Source organism: Salmo trutta, chromosome 27 (genome assembly GCF_901001165.1).
Source record: "Salmo trutta chromosome 27, fSalTru1.1, whole genome shotgun sequence".
Classification (NCBI taxonomy): Eukaryota; Metazoa; Chordata; class Actinopteri; order Salmoniformes; family Salmonidae; genus Salmo; species Salmo trutta.
The window spans coordinates 6,842,591-6,861,602 of record NC_042983.1 but is presented as its reverse complement, the minus strand read 5'-3'; the positions used below and the strand labels follow the sequence as shown (position 1 = coordinate 6,861,602).

The 19,012-nt window shown below is 41.9% G+C and overlaps 1 protein-coding gene across 1 annotated transcript; it reads right to left on the bottom strand.

The window, feature by feature from the left end:
- Positions 1-8,362: 8,362 nt before the first annotated feature.
- mrps27 (mitochondrial ribosomal protein S27) lies at positions 8,363-14,261 on the bottom strand. Its single transcript, XM_029716454.1, has 11 exons — positions 14,164-14,261; positions 13,755-13,832; positions 13,264-13,334; positions 12,997-13,055; positions 12,516-12,630; positions 11,603-11,681; positions 11,319-11,434; positions 10,755-10,857; positions 10,355-10,497; positions 9,523-9,684; positions 8,363-8,932 (listed from the first exon to the last, which is right to left on the bottom strand). The coding sequence occupies exons 1-11, from the start codon at positions 14,237-14,239 to the stop codon at positions 8,684-8,686; spliced, it is 1,251 nt and encodes a 416-aa protein (XP_029572314.1). The 5' UTR covers positions 14,240-14,261; the 3' UTR covers positions 8,363-8,683.
- Between the last annotated feature and the right edge of the window lie 4,751 nt (positions 14,262-19,012).

Sequence of the window (19,012 nt, the reverse complement as noted above, 5' to 3'; positions counted from 1 at the left end):
GATAGTGATGTAGAATACAGAACCAAATGAGCAAGGTGTGCCAGATATGTAACGATAAATTATTCACAGAATTGTGGTAAGAATGTGCACAAAAAGCTTAATATACAGTGCATTTGGAAACTTTTCAGACCCCTTGACCTTTTCCACATTTTGTTACGTTACAGCCTTATTCTTAAATTAATGAAATAGTTTTTTCCCCTCAACAATCTACACACAATACCCAATAATGACAAAGCAAAAACAGGTTGTAATTTCTGTGTGAAAATTGATTACAAATAAAAAACTGAAATATAACATTTAACATAAGTATTCAGACCCTTTACTCAGCACTTTGTTGAAGCACCTTTGGCAGCGTTGCCTAGATCCTTTAGGTGCCTTATGACAAACTCCAAGCGGGCTGTCATGTGCCTTTTACTAAGGAGTGGCTTGCGTCTGGCCACTACCATAAAGGCCTGATTGGTGGTGTGCTGCAAAGATGGTTGTCCTTCTGGGAGGTCCCCCCTTCTCCACATAGGAACTCTGGGGCTCTGTCAGAGTGACCATCAGGTTGTTGGTCACCTCCCTGACCAAGGCCCTTCTCCCCAGATTGCTCAGTTTGGCCGGGCTACCAGCTCTAGGAAGAGTCTTGTTGGTTCCAAACTTCTTCCATTTAAGAATGATAGAGGCCACTGCGTTCTTGGGGACCTTCAATGCTGCATACATTTTTTGGTACCCTTCCCCAGATCTGTTCCTCGACACAATTCTGTCTTGGAATTCTACGGCCAATTACTTTGTCCTCATGGCTTGGTTTTTGTTCTGACATGCACTGTCAACCATGCTTTGCCATTATGGGGCATTGTGTGTAGATTGATGAGGAACATTTTGCATTTAGCAAAATGTCGAAAAAGTCAAGTGGTCTGAATACTTTCCGAATGCACTGGATACAGACAGACAGACAGACAGACAGACAGACAGACAGACAGACAGACAGACAGACAGACAGACAGACAGACAGACAGACAGACAGACAGACAGACAGACAGACAGACAGACAGACAGACAGACAGACAGACAGACAGACAGACAGACAGACAGACAGACAGACACAGACAACCAGTTACATTACAACTATAAATTACATTATGATATAGTGAAGCTTTTTTAATGAAGATTAAAAAAGATGAGAAAAAATGTAGAATTTGACAGTGTATTATAGTTCAACAGTATAACCATGAGAAATGTGAAAGGCCAGCAATTTTGTAAGTTACTGTAAGTAGACTTGAAAAGGGTTCATCTTCACCAGGATTTGTTTGTCGAAAGTCAGATAACCTCCAGTATGGAAATGTCTAACACTATTAAGCCTACTGCAGTGTTTGATTGATGACGGTTAAAAGCAGGGCTAACAAATGACAGAGTAATACCTCCAAATGTATTCTCAGATAACTATTGCCCAAGGAGTTTACATTGACTTGACCTTGACTTTAAGGACGAGTAGGATAATTAGAGTGGGAAAAAAAACATGTGGCATACACTGTGCACACCACCAGGGCTTCAGCTTAGCTCAGGGTGACATACATCCTTCACAACACCGTGCCTGTCTTTACCTTTAGTCTTAGGGCCCTTCCATATAAAAACACAACAGCTACCTACAGTAGAGAACCAGAATACAATGATTCCTTTCTCTGCATGAGTAGGTACATGCACATGTTTGGGAGAGAAGCGCGCGAGAGAGAGACACCATTTGTTATTGCCATTCTAGACTAAATACGGTTGGATGCTCTCTAGGACTATGGAGTACACAAACGTTTTAAGTGAGCATAAAATCCATGTCTAAGGGTTAAAAATATTATGGTATTAGGCAACAGACTGCACTGTGCCACACAAATGCCTCAGGGCTATTATGTGAAGGTAGTTTATAAAGTAAAGGCATGCAGCTTCGTTCAGTGTATTGATGTATAATCGTTCTATGGGAATCCCAAGCCATCTTTGTCTACACAGCCCAAACTCCAGACAGACAGACACAGAGATTAGGTGGAGGGTGTTGTCCTGGGTTCTACTCTCTACAACAGCTTTGTTTTCAATCCTAGTTTAGGAAGGCTTTGTGTATGTCTGTTCTACAGTTTGGTAAACTTGTCGATAACATCCGTAGAAGGTTTTGTGCGATGGCTCACATAACATAACAAAGCTGGACACAGGGAGAATGAGAAGTAAACTGTTTGGGTTGGCACCAATTGGGAGTTTGATAGATTATGCCAATGAGAAAACAAAGGCCTCTGTTATCCCACCCACCAGACTGTTTACCTCTGTAAAACTATAGGTTACATCCACACGTCTGTCACATGCAATCTCATTCCATGATAGTGGCATAATAATGCCTCGTCCAGAGCTCTGCACGTCAAGTTCCTTTTATTGAGGGGATGTTGCAGCCATTTCACTATTCACCTGGGTCTAAATTCTACCTTGAGATATTCACAGGCAACAGGTAAATCATGCACTGACGTCAATGGGAGATTTACATAATCATTGAGTTTCACATGGGGATCACAACCTCTCCCTCAATGTGAGCAAGACAAATGAGCTGATCGTGGACCACAGGAAAAGGAGGGGCGAGCACGACCCCATTGAAATCGATGGGGCTGTAGTGGAGCGTGTCGAGAACTTCAAGTTGCTTGGTGTCCACATCAATAAGGACCTAGTGGTCCAAACACACCAAGACAGTCATGAAGAGGGCACGACAACGCCTATTCCCCTCAGGAGGCTGAAAAGAGCTCTACAGCTGCACCATCGAGAACATCCTAACTGGTTGCATCAAATCAAACTTTATTTGTCACATGCACCGAATAGAACAAGTGTAGACCTTACCTTGAAAGGCTTACTTACAAGCCCTTAACCAACAGTGCAGTTCAAGAAGAGTTAAGAAAATATTTACCAAATAAACTAAAGTAAAAAATAAAGAAAGTAACACAATAACAAAACAACAACGAGACTATATACAGGGGGTACCGAGTCAGTGTGCGGTGGTACAGGTTAGTTGCGGTAATTTGTACATGTAGGTAGGGGTGAAGTGACTATACATAGATAATAACCAGTGAGTTGCAGCAGTGTACAAAACAAATGGAGGGGGGATCAATGTAAATAGTCTGGTGGCCATTTGATTAATTATTCAGCAGTCTAATGGCTTGGGGGTAGAAGCTGTTAAAGAGCCTTTTGGTCCTAGACTTGGCGCTCCGGTACCGCTTGCAGTGCGGTAGCAGAGAAAACAGTCGATGACTTGGGTGACTGAAGTCTCTGACAATTTTATGGGTTTTCCTCTGACACCGCCTATTATATAGGTCCTGGATGTCAGGAAGCTTGGCCCCAGTGTTGTACTGGGCCGTACGCACTACCCTCTGTAGCGCCTTACAGTCAGATGCCGAGCAGTTGCCATCACCACTTGGTATGGTAACTGCTCGGGCATCTGACCGCAAGTCGCTACAGAAGGTAGTGCCATCCAGGACCTCTATTCCATCACACTCTTCATATATGCTGCTGCTATTGACTTGGTTGACTTGGTACCGGTACCCCTTGTATATAGCCTCATTATTGTTATTTTATTGTGTTACAAGTTTTCCTTTGCAAATGTTTGTACTTTTTAATATTCTGCATTGTTGGTTAAGGGCTCGTCAGTAAGCATTTCACGGTAAGGTCTACACCTGTGATGTATCTGGCGTATGTGACAAATACCATTTGATTTGAAGCTAGGATTCGGCCCCCAAGTTTATATTGTGCGGACTAAGTGCTCCTTCGGAGGATCATTAAACATGTAAACAAGTGCATGAGGCGTTAGCAATTATTAGCATGGATAGTGCCTCAGGACAGCCTTCTGGAACATTTAAGTCTCACTTTAACATGTTGAGATGTTCCAGAACACTCACTGGAACAGGGTGGAAATAGGTGCTTATGGTATCAACCTGAGGATGACCATTAAGTTTGTGGTTGGGTGTTTTAGGAAACAATGTACAAAATCCTGAATTTTGTCTGTAAAGTGCTTTGTTCAATATGTTTCAGTTTAAAATGGACAATACTGTGAGATGGGCTAATTGTTGGGGTTTCATATTGTGAATAAACATTTTTGTACTCGGTACAGTGTATATAACATGGTCCTCCAAGGGATACTGCTGAGTAATCCAGGCAGGCCATTGCCTGTACCATGAGTCATAATGTGATTGTTACGTTGAAAAGACGCAGAATGCATGTATGTTGTCAAACATACAGTACCAGTCAAAAGTTTGGACACACCTACTCATTCCAGGGTTTCTCTTTATTTGTACTATTTTCTACATTGTAGAATAACAGTGAAGACATCAACACTATTAAATAACACATATAGAATCATGTAGTAAGCAAAAAACAAATCAAAAGATATTTTAAATTTGAGATTCTTCAAAGCACCCAGCCTTTGCCTTGATGACAGCTTTGTACACTCTTGGCATTCTCTCAACCAGATTCATGAGGTAGTCACCTGGAATCCATTTCAATTAACAGGTGAGCCTTGTTAAAAGTTAATTTGTGGAATTTCTTTCCTTCTTAATGCATTTGAGCCAATCTGTTGTGTTGTGACAAGGTAGGGGTGGTATACAGAAGATAGCCCTATTTGGTAAAAGACCAAGTCCATATTGGTCTGATGAGTTCAATTTTTTTTTGGTTCCAACCGCCATGTCTTTGTGAGACACAGAGTAGGTGAACAGACGCTTAATGGGACTATCATTTGTTTTCCAACATCACAATGACCCAAAACACACCTCCAAGCTGTGTAAGGGCTATTTGACCAAGGAGAGTGATGGCGTGCTGCATCAAATGACCTGGCCTCCAAAATCACCCAACCTCAACTCAGTTGAGATGGTTTGGGATGAGTTGGACCGCAGGTGAAGGAAAAGCACCTCTTTCAAGACTGCTGGAAAAGCATTCCTTACGAAGCTGGTTGAGAGAATGCCAAGAGTGTGCAAAGCAGTCATCAAGGCAAAGGGTGGCTACTTTTGAAGAATCTAAAACATAAATATATTTTGATTTGTTTAACACTTTTTGGGATACTACGTGATTCCATATGTGTTATTTCATAGTTTTGATGTCTTCACAATAATTCTACAATATAGAAAATAGTAAAAGAAAAAAAAAAGAAAATCCCTTGAATTAGTAGGTGCGTCCAAACTTTTAACTGGTACTGTCACATGAAACCCTTTCCTGTCTAGTTTAATAGACCCATTAATCAAGTTAAGTATGCCTTTTCAGTATGGTCTCTTCACTACACCCAGCTCCTATTGCCTTCCCTTTCAAAACCATATCTCACTGCTCATTGTCCAATTTGTCTATAATACATTTTTATTATTTTATGATTTTAATTCATCTTAACTATATTTGTTCGTTCCTCTCTTTGTCACGTTGAGTGCTTTGATTGCACTGTACTTCCTCAATTGAAAAAAAGGTTCATTTGTTCACATACTGCTACTGTATGCCTACCTCACTCCAAATGTTGCACAGTGGGATCTGGTGACAGCCATTTCACTCCTACTGGCTTGCCAAGACGAGAAGTACGTCATCACCACATCAGGAGGGCAGTAGGATCGCTGTGTCATGTTAAGTCTCATTCCCCAGAGAGTCTGAGGGCAGCGGAGGCTACCTAGTAACCCATAGTTACTGTAGGGTCACTCAGACAGTATCTGCAGCAAAGCTCTCTCTTCACAGCATTGTTTGTGTATCCAGTCGTTAAAGCTGTAACTACACAGGTTTAGCAGCAGGCTATTCTGTTTGATTTGAATGGACTTCACAGGTATGTGTTATGTTCAAGTCATGTCTGGAGGCTAAAGGTTACTTCTGTCAGGTCCTACTTAACCCACACAGGACAAGTCAGAAGATACTGTAGGTCTTCCATCATCATCTGAACATTGCCTCAGTGTTCTCTCCATGTCAGCGTTTTGTTCAGAGATGGTGTTTTAGGAGGCTGGGCTCTCAGGAAGAGAACTCCTCACAGGCAGATGGGAGATTCTTGTCCTGGACAGTGCTTCTCTCTAAAAATGACCTCAATTGTGACTGAGCATTGCACTCACACCTTCTTCTTTCCCTGGTCTGAAATAAAATATGCAATAACAGCAAGTTGTCCTTTGGGTTTGCATAATGTTTCTCAGCTAAAACTATTGGCAAAGAGCAAAATGTTATTTTCACACACAGCACTTGTTGCAAGGGGCATGTAGACTACTGTTTTTGGAAGAAGGGGAATAGGGAGAGAAATGAGAGCAATGAGAGTAATCTCATTTGTAAATGCAGAGTTTGTGTGTACCACTGAGTGCAATATTCTGTAAAAACACACCGCAATATGCACATCCTCAAGCCCTCATGACAACTCAGTTTGATCTTATTTGCCTTCATTAATCTCTTAGCAGGCTTTAAAATGTTAAATATGCAGCATTTTCTTTGATGGATTACTGAAGATTAATAAACCCAGTATCCCGAGACACCAGTGCTGCCAGTTGCTGAGCCAAGAAAAACACCCTAGCAGCATCTTATCCTATAATCTGCTTTTAAGAATTTAGACACAGCAACATACTGGGAAAAGTTGTCATGTCACCAGCTGCAGAAAATGTTCCCTTTCCCATTACATCTGTATATCACATCTATAAATCGAGAGAGACAGAGAAGAGTTCCCAAAGCTTAAACTTGTAATCCCAGAAAAGAAGCAGCACAGGGGAGGAATAGAATAACATGAGTATTTGTTGATCAAGCATTTATGAGGACCCAACGGTCGTTTCACAGGGGTGATGGAACACTCTTCTTAAAGGCCCAGCGCAGCCAAAAATGTGATGTCCTGTGTTTTATATACATCTACACACAATGAGGTTGGAATAATACTATGAAATTGTGAACATAATGATAATGCCCTTTTAGTGTAAGAGCTGTTTGAAAAGACTGTGTTGGTGGGATGGAGCTTTGGCTTGTCTGGTGATATCACCAGGTGGTAAATTAGTAGGCAAATAAGAGAGTTCCAAACCTCTCTGCCAATAACAGCTAGTTTTCAGTTTTAAGGTACTTTATTCTTGCTTAAGCAAAAATCTTGCTTAAGAAATGTATCTTTGCTAAGAAGCTATTTTTGTTTCTTTTTGACCATTTTCATTCAAAATAATCACAGTAAGGTACTTTATTGTTACCCAGAAATGATTTGATACGGAGATAAAAATGGCCGCATTGGACCTTTAAGTCAGAGACTTTCTCACAGTTTTTAAGTAGCCAACAATCTTTGATGTCATAATCGGAAAATGTGTTTCAATCAGATGACATACAGTTACTGCTTGTCTGATGGAATGTTGTATGTTTTATAACATAAAAACAGATCCGATCCATGGGAATTTGCAAATGGCAGATCTAGTAGGATATAACTATTTTTAGCAAATAAAAGGTTCTGACTACCTCTTAGGGAGTCAATATGGAGCCTCCACACAACAATGGCTCTTGTTTGTGACTTAAAAGTATTTGTACTGTCTATTCAGCTTAGTCTACATAACAGGCAGTTTCCCAAGCCCATGCCATGAATGCTCAATAGTTGTAGCATTATGTGGAATGAACACATTATGTGAGCCACAACAGTTATTTTTCCCCATTGATGACTTATCTCCCCCCAAATGAAAAAAACCAACAGGGATAACTTGCCCAGAAATGTTTTCGCCTGTGGTATTTGAGTAGGCTATGTTGCAGTTTACTAAAGTCTCAAAACATAATTCATACTTTACCGTTATGCCACTGTTTTGATACACAATACAATTTTCCAGACGTCACAGAAAGACCTCTCAACTTCTAAAACGGGGCCAAGCAATACACCTACGATTTGGATCTACGATACTGTGCTTTTCTTTGTGGTTGTGGCCTACAGATAACGCTAAGAAATGCAACTGTATTCATGCCTGCGTAAAGGACACATTTTTTCCCCTAGATCATTCATCAGCTCCCCTAGGATTGTATAACATGGGATTCATTCCCCTGGGAGAAAACACACGCACGCGCACACAACAGCGCACGCGGCCTGCATGTACGTTCACAAGCACCTCATTCTGAGAGACGAGAGGAAAAGGAGTGGGAGGATTTCCCCCGCTTTTCTTATTTTCGGCTTACATGAGGTCATAGTGACCATCAGGCTTAACAATCACTAGACTGGAGCTAGACCAACCACATCATGTTGATGTCCACAACAGGAAATACAACATACTTTCAAGAAAAGTAAAAACAAATCTCAAGAAAACAAAGCTAAGGACAAAACAGAGGTTATGAGTATTACGTGTAAAACCACTTAAAAGTTATAACTACAAACTAAGTCTTTGCTTTGTTTATATTTGTGTATAAATAATCAAGTAAAGAATCATTATTTGAAGATCACAGTAATTTAATAGACAAACTTCCATTATGGGGAGTTTTGATCTTGTTTACAGTATATTGCTAAACTGCGAATGCAATTTGTACAAAAGACAAATACTTGATTTTTTGCTTTTCACGTACAGATGATATTATTTCAAATATGACCCACGCTTCTTGTGTATGTTTCACTGAAGACGTTGTACGGACCCAACAGTTTATGAAAAAGCACCAGTACTATGTATTGATGCTGTGTGGTGGTAGAAACTGCAGGGGACGCACCCTGGTTGTAGAGTGAGCCCCAGTGGAAGGGGTCAATCCAGCCGTTTGTTCAGCCCTGCTTTGCAGCTGCCTTGGCTGCCTGACGGGCCCGTCTCTCCTCCTCAGCCCTCTCCCTCATCTCTTTCTCCCTTCTGATGAGCTGCTGCCTCTCTGCCTCCCACTCCCCCACCTTTCTCTGGTACTGCTCCATGTCAGGGCCCTCTGCTGAGGCTAGGCTCTGCTGGACCAGGCTGGAGACCAGCACCTGCAGGGGACTCGGGTCCACCTTTCCCCTGGACTGGAGCTGCCCAACCAGATCCTACACAGGGCCAGAGGAGATGAGGTGGTGAGCGATGGTGTGATTTATAAAAGGAGGCATTAAGGCCTAGATTCAATCAGTACAAGTGTTAACCGGCGATAGCCGACACCCGCATAGCTGATGTTTTGCCTGGTGTCGGACGGTGTAATTGCGTTGGAGCTATCAAACCGGTGAGCAGCTGCTCTTGTGATTGTCACGATGAGGATTTATTTTAGCCTAATCAAGGTGTAGGCCTAGATTACATCACACATTCCAGTGTTCGAACTGGTAAACACGGCTGCATGGGATTCCTACTAATGAGACTCCGTGCAGCCAAAGGCATTGTCCGCGATAGTTATACCGGAAGCCGCTTGTGGATTTAACAGCTCTAACGCGGTTCCACCTCTGACACCGTCAAAACACATGCTGTCGTCTGGCGCCAATCTAATTGAATTGAGCCCTAAGTGTAACTGTCGTTGTAGATGAGTGCTTAATAGCAATTTATATTCAATTGATCAAAACAAGAAATCTGTAACACAACATACATGCAGTCCATACACGCTTTACACAGGCTCTTCCCTTGTTTGATTGATCTTCCCTTTGCCCAGTACCTTAAACCTGCTGGCATAGAGGGGTAGCTTATCTCTCTCTGCCTGGTCGTCCTCATCCACCTCCTCCTCTTTCTTCCCCTCCTCTCCTCCTGACTCGTCGTCCTCTCCAGAGGAGTCTGAGGCAGAGGACAGGTCCTGCAACAGACCCTCCAGGTAATCCACCTAGGAGAAACACACACCACAGGTGTAAGGAAAAACACAGACGCAACTGGGACAGGCGGACATGCACTGACAGACCGACACGGTAACTCTGGAGCAATGAGCATCCCCTCACAGGAGTCCATCAGGACAAAAGACGGACGCGAAAACAAACACACGCAGACAATGACACACACAATTAATATTTCCTGTCTGTCCTGATCTACACAGAGTCATCAGTTCTGACACGGTCCTGCTTTTCTGGCAAACCTGGTTTGGTTCCCAAAGTCTCACAGATTCTCACAGATTCCCCCTGGTCTCCAGACTCCACTAAATCACATTACTCTGCTCAGAGTTGAACTGCTGAACTCGACAGGGCTAGAGGAGCACTGCACCAGGGTGCGTTGACGTGCGTCTGGGTATAAATAACCCAGATATGACAGTCTCAACACTAAGCCCTGGAGATAAACCCTCAGACTGTGTCATACCCTGTACCTGAAAAGTAACAGCTCTCTAGTAAAATGAGATTGTAAACAATCAGCTAAACTGTACAGGCTTCTTATTCATGATAATGCTTTATCATGAGTTAGTCTTATACTTGTATAATGTGTTACTAATGATCTTGTTCGTGTTAGATACTGATTTAGTGATTGTAAAAAGTACAGCGCTAAGACAGGTATTGGTAAGTACATACGGCATCCTTTGATAGTTTGCCATCTCCAGGAGCGGCAGCTACTCTCTCCATGACGGCCAGGGCCCGGCCTAGATACCCTGGGGTCCACATCAGAGGCATGCCCCTGAACACAGCATGGATCCCTGCCGCCATCTCCACCTTACCTAGAGACAGACAGAGAGAGAGAGAGAGAGAACGAGAGAGGAGCAGGAAGCGGAAACTATCAGAGATGTGATCAGCACGACATGACAACCAGACCATGCGGTTTTGGAGAGGTTGATTTCAATGTTTGACAAGAGGATAAAGCAGGGTTTCCTGAGAAATCCTCATCCTTCTGCTATCAACAAATGGTTAGGAACATGAGGAAAGGCTATGGCTTGTTTTAGGACCAGAAGTATGGTCTGACTGGGGGAATACATACCTAGTAAAGCACAGCCCAGCAGTTGAGCGCTGAGGCCTATAGAGCCGTCCTGCTTCAGACCAGATATCAGTAGCGATGCTCCCAGAGCCCTCTCGTCTGACATCTGCTCAGTCAACCAACACAACATACACTTATGCTTCAGACAACATTTGAAAATAGCATAATGACCGACTTCCACAGAAATACAGTAACTGTGGCTGCTAAATTTAAACGGATACATTTTGCACTTGTCTTTTCCTACTAGCACTGACTGGTGAGGGGAAAATATACTTGCTGCGACTGTGATAAGTAGTCTCACCTAGCTATCTTAAGATGAACGCACTAATGTAAGTCGCTCTGGATAAGAGCATCTGCTAAATGACTAAAATATAAAACATGTAAATATCCATATTTTTCAAGGGGAATGATGTTGTGCTGGGATCATAATGACCTTCTCTACACACATACGCCCTCCTTACGTTACCAACAATCATTACTTTCTACAGAATCCAGACACTCCAAATTAACTTCTCCGGACATGTTGGTACACATAAAGTACAGAGCAGTGAACGCTACTTTACTTACGCTGAGCTCTGGTTTGGTTGCTAGGTAGTTGCTAAGTGCATACAGGGACAGGATCTGTGTGGTGGGCAGATCAAAAGACTCCTGAAGCATCACCTCTTCCACGACAGAACAGGCACCTGCAGAAGAGGAACAACCTTGTGAAGTTTTAAGCTACATGTCATATGTGTGACTTGATGGATTAGTTTTGTGGCTTAGTTTTGTTTAACTGAGTTTTTCCAAAGGGGGTCTGGGATAACTTTACAGTTTGACAGATATTTCAGTTTCAGAAGTCAGAGACTCTTTACCTTTGAAGTCTTCATCTTTTATGAAGGAATCTATCAGAATGTTGAACGTGAAATCATCTGGGAACATTCCATATTGCACCTAAATACAGAAACAGAGAACGGTTAAAATCTTTCCGAAAGCATAGTCAACCTCAGAAATTGAGCTGGTCAAACTCTTTAGAATGTAGATTTTCAAAAGGCACTATGTATTGGACAATTACCATTCTAGGTAGAACATGAATGAGAATGTTATGTTCATGGAACATTGGGTACCAACATGGAGGACAGTTTGTGACACTGTGTTTCTATACTCGGAGTTGATATTCACGTCATAAAAGGAATTCCTCTCGACCATCCCCACAAATTGGGTAAAAAAAATTCTTTACCATTGATACCCATTGTAAAAAAAAAAAAAGCCAACTTCGTCATCAGTTTTTGTTATACAGAAATAAAAAAACATGCTGCTGTATTGTTCATGTCCAAGTAACCAGAATAAAAAATCACGACCTTTGGTAGCTTAATGTTCCAGTCGGTAGCTAGCTAGCACTCACTAACTCACATGGCTGCTAGCACCATCATGAAAAGGGCATGAGGGAAGCCCCACAATATCAGGTGTTTTAGTATTGAGAACGCACGGGAGCAGGTAATGTTGAAAAGTAATCTTTTGACATGTTGTACTTTTCTTAAATGTAGTTGAATTTGTAATTGACTAAAACAAGCAGACAACAAGAAAATGTCAAGTTTTTGAAGTGAGCCAATGGGGTAACCTAGCTAACCACAGGTTGTTTTCACCATTTACATTCTATCTATCTATCTATCTATCTATCTATCTATCTATCTATCTATCTATCTATCTATCTATCTATCTATCTATCTATCTATCTATCTAACACCGAGTGGGACTATGGCTCTGCTTAGCATAATGTAGTCCTACCTTGTTCTTGAGTGTGTGCAGGGCCTTGTCTCTGGCCCCGTATCTGAGACACTGTCTGACCCAGCTGTGGACAGTCCAGTCTCTGAGGTACCAACAGTTTGGGCTGTGGCGAAATCTACAGGAGACAGAAGAGAGATGTTCAGACATAAAAAACAAGAACAAACAAGACATGAATGTCATGTTATGTCATTATTCTGACGCTTTTATGCAGCATAGGTCAAGTCAAGCGTAACCGCTTAACCCATAGGCTCCCAATGCAATATTCTTGTTAATCTTGTAATCACATAAGAAACAGATTCCAGAGGAGGGGAGAACAGGGAAGCTCTTAGACAGCATCGAAGCACAGAACAAACATGCATGTGACTGAACATAAACACACCATCAAAAACTTTGGAAGAAAACAGAGGTCAGAAGACAGTGGCCAGGAAGTGAACACCCTAACAATGAAAATAACATAACAGGGCATGTAAATTAGGCTTACTTATACAGATAGTACTCTGCTTGATCAACCTCTTCTCTTGACGATATGTTGTCAACAAACTGAAAAAGAAAATACACAGAGATATGGTTATTATTTCATCCCGTTGACTACAGTTTGATCCGAACATAAATCATATTAGTCATATCTTACCCAACATGTCATTGGTGTACCAGATATGACAATGAAGTAGTTTGCTACAGCAGACGCTGTTTGACAGACATACAAGCTACAAGGATGAAATCTCTCGGTACTCTAGCATGCTCTTACACGTGATATTGACAGGGAGCTGACAGGGAAGTTCCGGTCATACGTCCTATCCATCAAGGCGGCCAACAACGCTGTAGGACGACATGTTCACATTCAGCTTTACTTTCACATTTCACAAGAGCTAGACTTGCTGAAACTTTCTGCCATTTAAATATATGACTTAAATCTTCAAAAGACTTTACAGTACTAGTAACACAGTACAGTATCTGTCCATGTGTAGCTAACACTGCCCCCCTGTGTTAATTTAGTGCAGACATTCACAGACATTGTCACTGACTTGACAGTTACATCTTCAGTACTACTTATGCACAGAATAACAAATATATTCACACGTAGATCACTGCGTATCCCAAAACTGAAATGCAACTGATGTCATGTCCACTTGACAGCTAACGTGTGACATATATGGTTGAGGCCCACCTTTCATTTGTTGTGCTGGGTAGGGACAAAGACAATTGTTAGCAATGAGTGTCTTTGGGTAGCTGTCTTACCCAGATTTTGATGATCTTTCTCTCTTGCGTCCCATAATTTGGTGTCTGTGTATGCTGTGGAAAGAAGACATCTTCTGGCTGTAGGACATAAACAAGAATGACCACACGTTACATAGAGTAGACAATGGACTCTGAAGGTAACATGCACAATGCAATTTATTGCGATTACAGTACAAGCAAATACTAAGTACAATTTTGAACAAACGGGATAAGATGCATCTTATTTAGTTTAGCTAGTTAGGCTAGGTCAGAATGGGTTCATTATACGTAGCTAGCTAGGTAGCCACCTGGCTAGCCTGCTAGCTACTTGCCTGGCAAAACACAAATAGTTCGGACAAACAGTGAATCAATCAATGATAGAAAACGTTACTGATTGAAATACTTATTTTTTAGTATTAAAAAAATGTACCTATAAAACGGTGACTTCCACATTTATGGATAACTTTGACAGCTCCTAAACAACGCTTCAAAGTGTAGGCTGCCATCTTGGGACGATACCAATATATGACAGAGGGGAGCAACACTGTCGAGTGAGAGAGAGCCTTACTCAAATACATGTTTAATGCGAACCGTAACACCATGAAAAACAGTACATATAATACTGAAAGAGAAACGGTGTTATTTAAAAAAAAAAAAATGCTATAATTATGTATGTTTAATAAAAAATATCAAACATAATATTAGAATGAAACCCTTTACATCTATTGGTACGGCCTCAAGTGCCTGTTATGGTGAATGTCAATTGTCCCAGTGGCAAATTCATTGGTAATAGGTAGGCCTGTCTGATCAAACCCATCAATGATTTTATTTATTTGATTATATCAAAAAGTCGTACCAAAGGTCTAGATATTATGTGCAGACTGCAGTCATTCAGACTGATGATGGCTCCGCTCCAGTTAATTTATGGCTCTTCCAGTTCTTCCAGGAATGGGCAACATTGATCCATAAAACCAATAGAGATAGATAGATAGATAGCTAATCTATATATCTGTGCTATTATATCGTCTGTGCCAGCCTGGGCTGCTCCATTGAGCGCTACAACCCATAGAAAACCCACCCAGGTGACTACTTTAAAATGACTCAGGCATGGCTTAGTCTCTGAATGGCGCTACCCATGCTAAAACGCCCTTTTGGCCACTACAGGCCTCAGTCATTCTCTATGATAAAACCACAGTTTCTAAACCATATTTGATAAAACCCTACTGAATCGAAGGGAATGGGAAACACTGTAAACTCCACACTATTGTAATGTTAGGATGGGTGATTATGGGAATCTTATTCATTAGGCACCAATAGGTACAGTGGGGCAGCGGTCTAAGGCACTGCATTTCAGTGCTAGAAGGGTCACTACAGGCCGTGGTTCGATCCCGGGCTGTATCACAACCGTCCGTGATCGGGAATCCCATAGGGCGGCGCACAATTGCCCCAACATCGTCCGGGTTAGGTGAGGGTTCTTAACTGATTTGCTGGTTAAATAAATTATTGTTTTCCAAATCAAAACAGTTATTTTTTTTAACGTTGTGCCTTAATGAATACGACCCTGATGTCATACCCTGCTCTCTGTCACCTGTTCAGGTACTGTGGCTGCGGATGAGCTGAAGAAACAGCAGGTTCTCCTCCCACAGATCTCAGCTTCCCCTGCAAAAAAGGAGCCAAAAAGTAGTTGTGCAGGTATCAACACCAACTTATTTCAGTGCACCTTCCACCGCTCCACAAACCCAGAGCAAACAGAAGAGGGAGACAAACACATCTTCTTCTTGATTTTTATCAGGCCCACTAGGCTACAAATTCTGAAGTGTGTTTTGCTGTGTATAGTGCATCATTATTTTGACTAATCACTGTGCCAGTCATACAGCCAGTGTAGGATATACTGCCCTAACTGTATTGCAATTGACACAATAAGAGTTACTAATAACAAAAAAATGCATCCCACCCTGACTCCACCACTCAAATATAAGCTACCTCAAATGTAAGAGATGACGCCCCTTTAATGGCTTAACCTTCTCTGAATCCTTTAAATGACTTAATTTAACAATACATAGGTAATGCATAGGCCAGGCCTTTCTAACCAACGGCCATATGGCTGCTAAAGTAGCTTCTAATGTATTCGTGTGAAATCATAATCCTTCACCTTGAACCAATGTTTTTATATTCAAAACATAGTGTAATCTATTTGTTTACTAGGGGACGCTCCTTGACCGTGATTATGTGAACTTCTTGGCCCAAGGTCTAGGCAGGTGACAGGTCATGTCCTGGGTGGGTCTCTGTTATTAAACAAAAGCGGGAAGAATTTCTGCACCCTTTAGTACACTGACCACCAAAACAGGAAGTCCCTACCTGAGAACCGTGCCAAAGAGAGCACACAGGAAGTGAAGCGTTTTAGCAACACAGTTGCTGCAGACATAACTCTGTCCCTCATCCCGAGACATACATTATGGCCTCTGTGAAACTTTACAGGGAGAGCTTTGAGTTCCAGCTGTGTGTTCCTGGCAATAGTGAATGAAGACAGGTAGAGAGGCCACACACCCCACTTAGTCTTACAACATTTACATAAAGACCCTACAACACCATCTCTACACATTATGCATTGATTCAGGTAGACACAATACGATTTATCCTTGCAGTTTGATATTCTACCAGGTTATGAGAATTTACCCTCCAAGTCTAAAAATGTTTTGTCTCAGTGACTGTGAGGTGGAGATAAAGAATCCAGAAGTAGTATTTTTCAGTACCAAAACTTTCATCCCGTAAACCGGTTCCTCTTTATTCTAAGAAAGATTTAGCCTGATTTGTGTGTACACTGTACTGTAAAAAGTATGAAAATGTATGTAAGTCACTCTGGATAAGAGTGTCTGCTAAATGTACCACCGCTGAATTTGTACAGTTCAACTGAGCCATTCATGGTGATTACTGATTAATACATTATTGCTATATTTTAGTAGATGCTCTGGATGACATACATGAGCAATTTGGGTTAAGTGTGTTGCTCAAGAGGACATTGACAGATCTTTCACTTAGTCGGCTCTGGGATTTGAACCAGCAACCTTTCGGTTACTGGCCCAAAGCTCATAACCTCTAGCTACCTGCCGCACAGATTATACATACATAATGTCAAACTGCACACTGACATACACTCAGGATATGAGGCAGGTCCTCACCAGACATCACCGGCAACAACGTCGCCTTTGGGCACAAACCCACAGTCGCTGGACCAGACAGGACTGGCAAAAAGTGCTCTTCACCGACAACTCGCGGTTTTGTCTCACCAGGGGTGATGGGCGGATTCGCGTTTATCGTCGAAGGAATGAGCGTTACACCGAGGCCTGTACTCTGGAGCGGGATCGATTTGGAGGTGGAGGGTCCATCATGGTCTGGGGCGGTGTGTCACAGCATCATCGGACTGATCTTGTTGTCATTGCAGGCAATCTCAACGCTGTGCGTTACAGGGAAGACATCCTCCTCCCTCATGTGGTACTTTTGATTTTGACCCCCCCTTTGTTCAGGGACACATTATTCAATTTCTGTTAGTCCCATGTCTGTGGAACTTGTTCAGTTTATGTCTCAGTTGTTGAATCTTGATATGTTCATATAAATATTTACACATGTTAAGTTTGCTGAAAATAAACGCAGTTGACAGTGAGAGGACATTTCTTTTTTTGCTGAGTTTAGTTTAGAGCCTGCTGGACTACAACCCAGTTTGGGACTCTGATGACAGTTAAACCCGTGGTGCAAGGACACAAACATCCCCATTAGAACAGACAGTCTGTACAGGTCTGTACTCTACTGTACTGAACTATAGTTTACATTTCTTTATTGTACTGTACTCTGCTGTGCTCTACTGTACTGTACTCTACTGTGCTGTACTGTGATGTTCAAACTTGTGAAACATAGATGTCTGTGATTGGTTCAACAATATAAAGACTACAAAACCCAATGTATAGTCTGCAACACCCAGTTTGGGGCTCTAATGACAGTTAAAACCGAGGTCCAAGGCCAGTAACATCCCCATGAGAACAGACAGACCTGGCCAAGGGAGAAGAAAGGAACTGAAAAATGTACATTGAATAAGCAAGAGGAAGAGTCTGTTTTTGAAAAGAGAAGAGGTTGTATCAACCATTTTAGATAACATCCTAACCATAACACATTAGGTAGAGGGACACAAAATGGTGCTCTGTAGTAACTGCCTGCAGCTCTAGCTGTTGTTGTTCAATACATTTACCAAAATATATCTGGCTTTGAAATCAAATACAGCTTTGTTATGGTGATTGATCCTGGTTCATCATTAGATTAACACCATACTGCCTGATTTGTAAAAGCACAACCTTTTCAGACCAATCACTAACAGCCACATCAACCTTTTTTTCAGCCACAGGACACATTTTCCCATCAGAGTGAATGACTAATTTACCAGAGTCCCTTATTCCTGACTCCCCCAATGGTTTCACTTCAGCAGAACCTGTGTGAGAGTGAACACCACTACCTCATTGAGAGGTCTTCTCTCTGTGCTCTATCAGGAGCAAGTAGACGTTGCCCTTAACTGCTGATCTATAGTCAGTTTTTCATTTTCCCTCTCATGACTAAGGTTCGGATAGGGGGAAGTTGAGCTGATCGTAGATCTGTGCCTAGTAGGGGTAACTTCTTCCCTTCTCTGTGCTTCCTTCCTGTGCCATTTAGCCGACGGTTTGGATTGAAACATTTAGGTGAGGAGAGAAGAGAAGAAGAGGAGGATGTGAGAAGTTCCTCTTGACGTTTGCAGTTTCATACCTGGGATTTGGTGGTCTCTCTTAATAGAATAGGGAAGCATTGCTACTTTGTATTCTCATTTTAAAAGTAATGTCTACCACTTTACCTGAGATGACATAAATGGTGGGTTGGCTGATGCAAATGTAAAATTATCTACATGTCAGTGATCAATAGCTGGCCTTGACCTTCAAGTCAAATAGCACAGTGGATGACAAATTGCTCTTTAATCGCAAAAATAACACTTTAGATCAAACCTACAAGGACAATGCACACACTCCTACAATCAACAATAAAACGCATTATTCTGAATCACATGTGAGTGTTCAGGAGGCGTGTTGTCTGGGACACCCGCAAAGTCTCGTGAACGACCGTTTGATCGGGACGTAAAAGAGGTATGGGGAGAGATGTTTTCTCTTCCGCTTCCTCTCCTTTGTGAGAGAAGCGAGAGATCTCTGTTCTCCAAGAAGAAAGTCAACTCGTTCGCAAGTCATTGTGATCATCTCTGGTTCTGTACT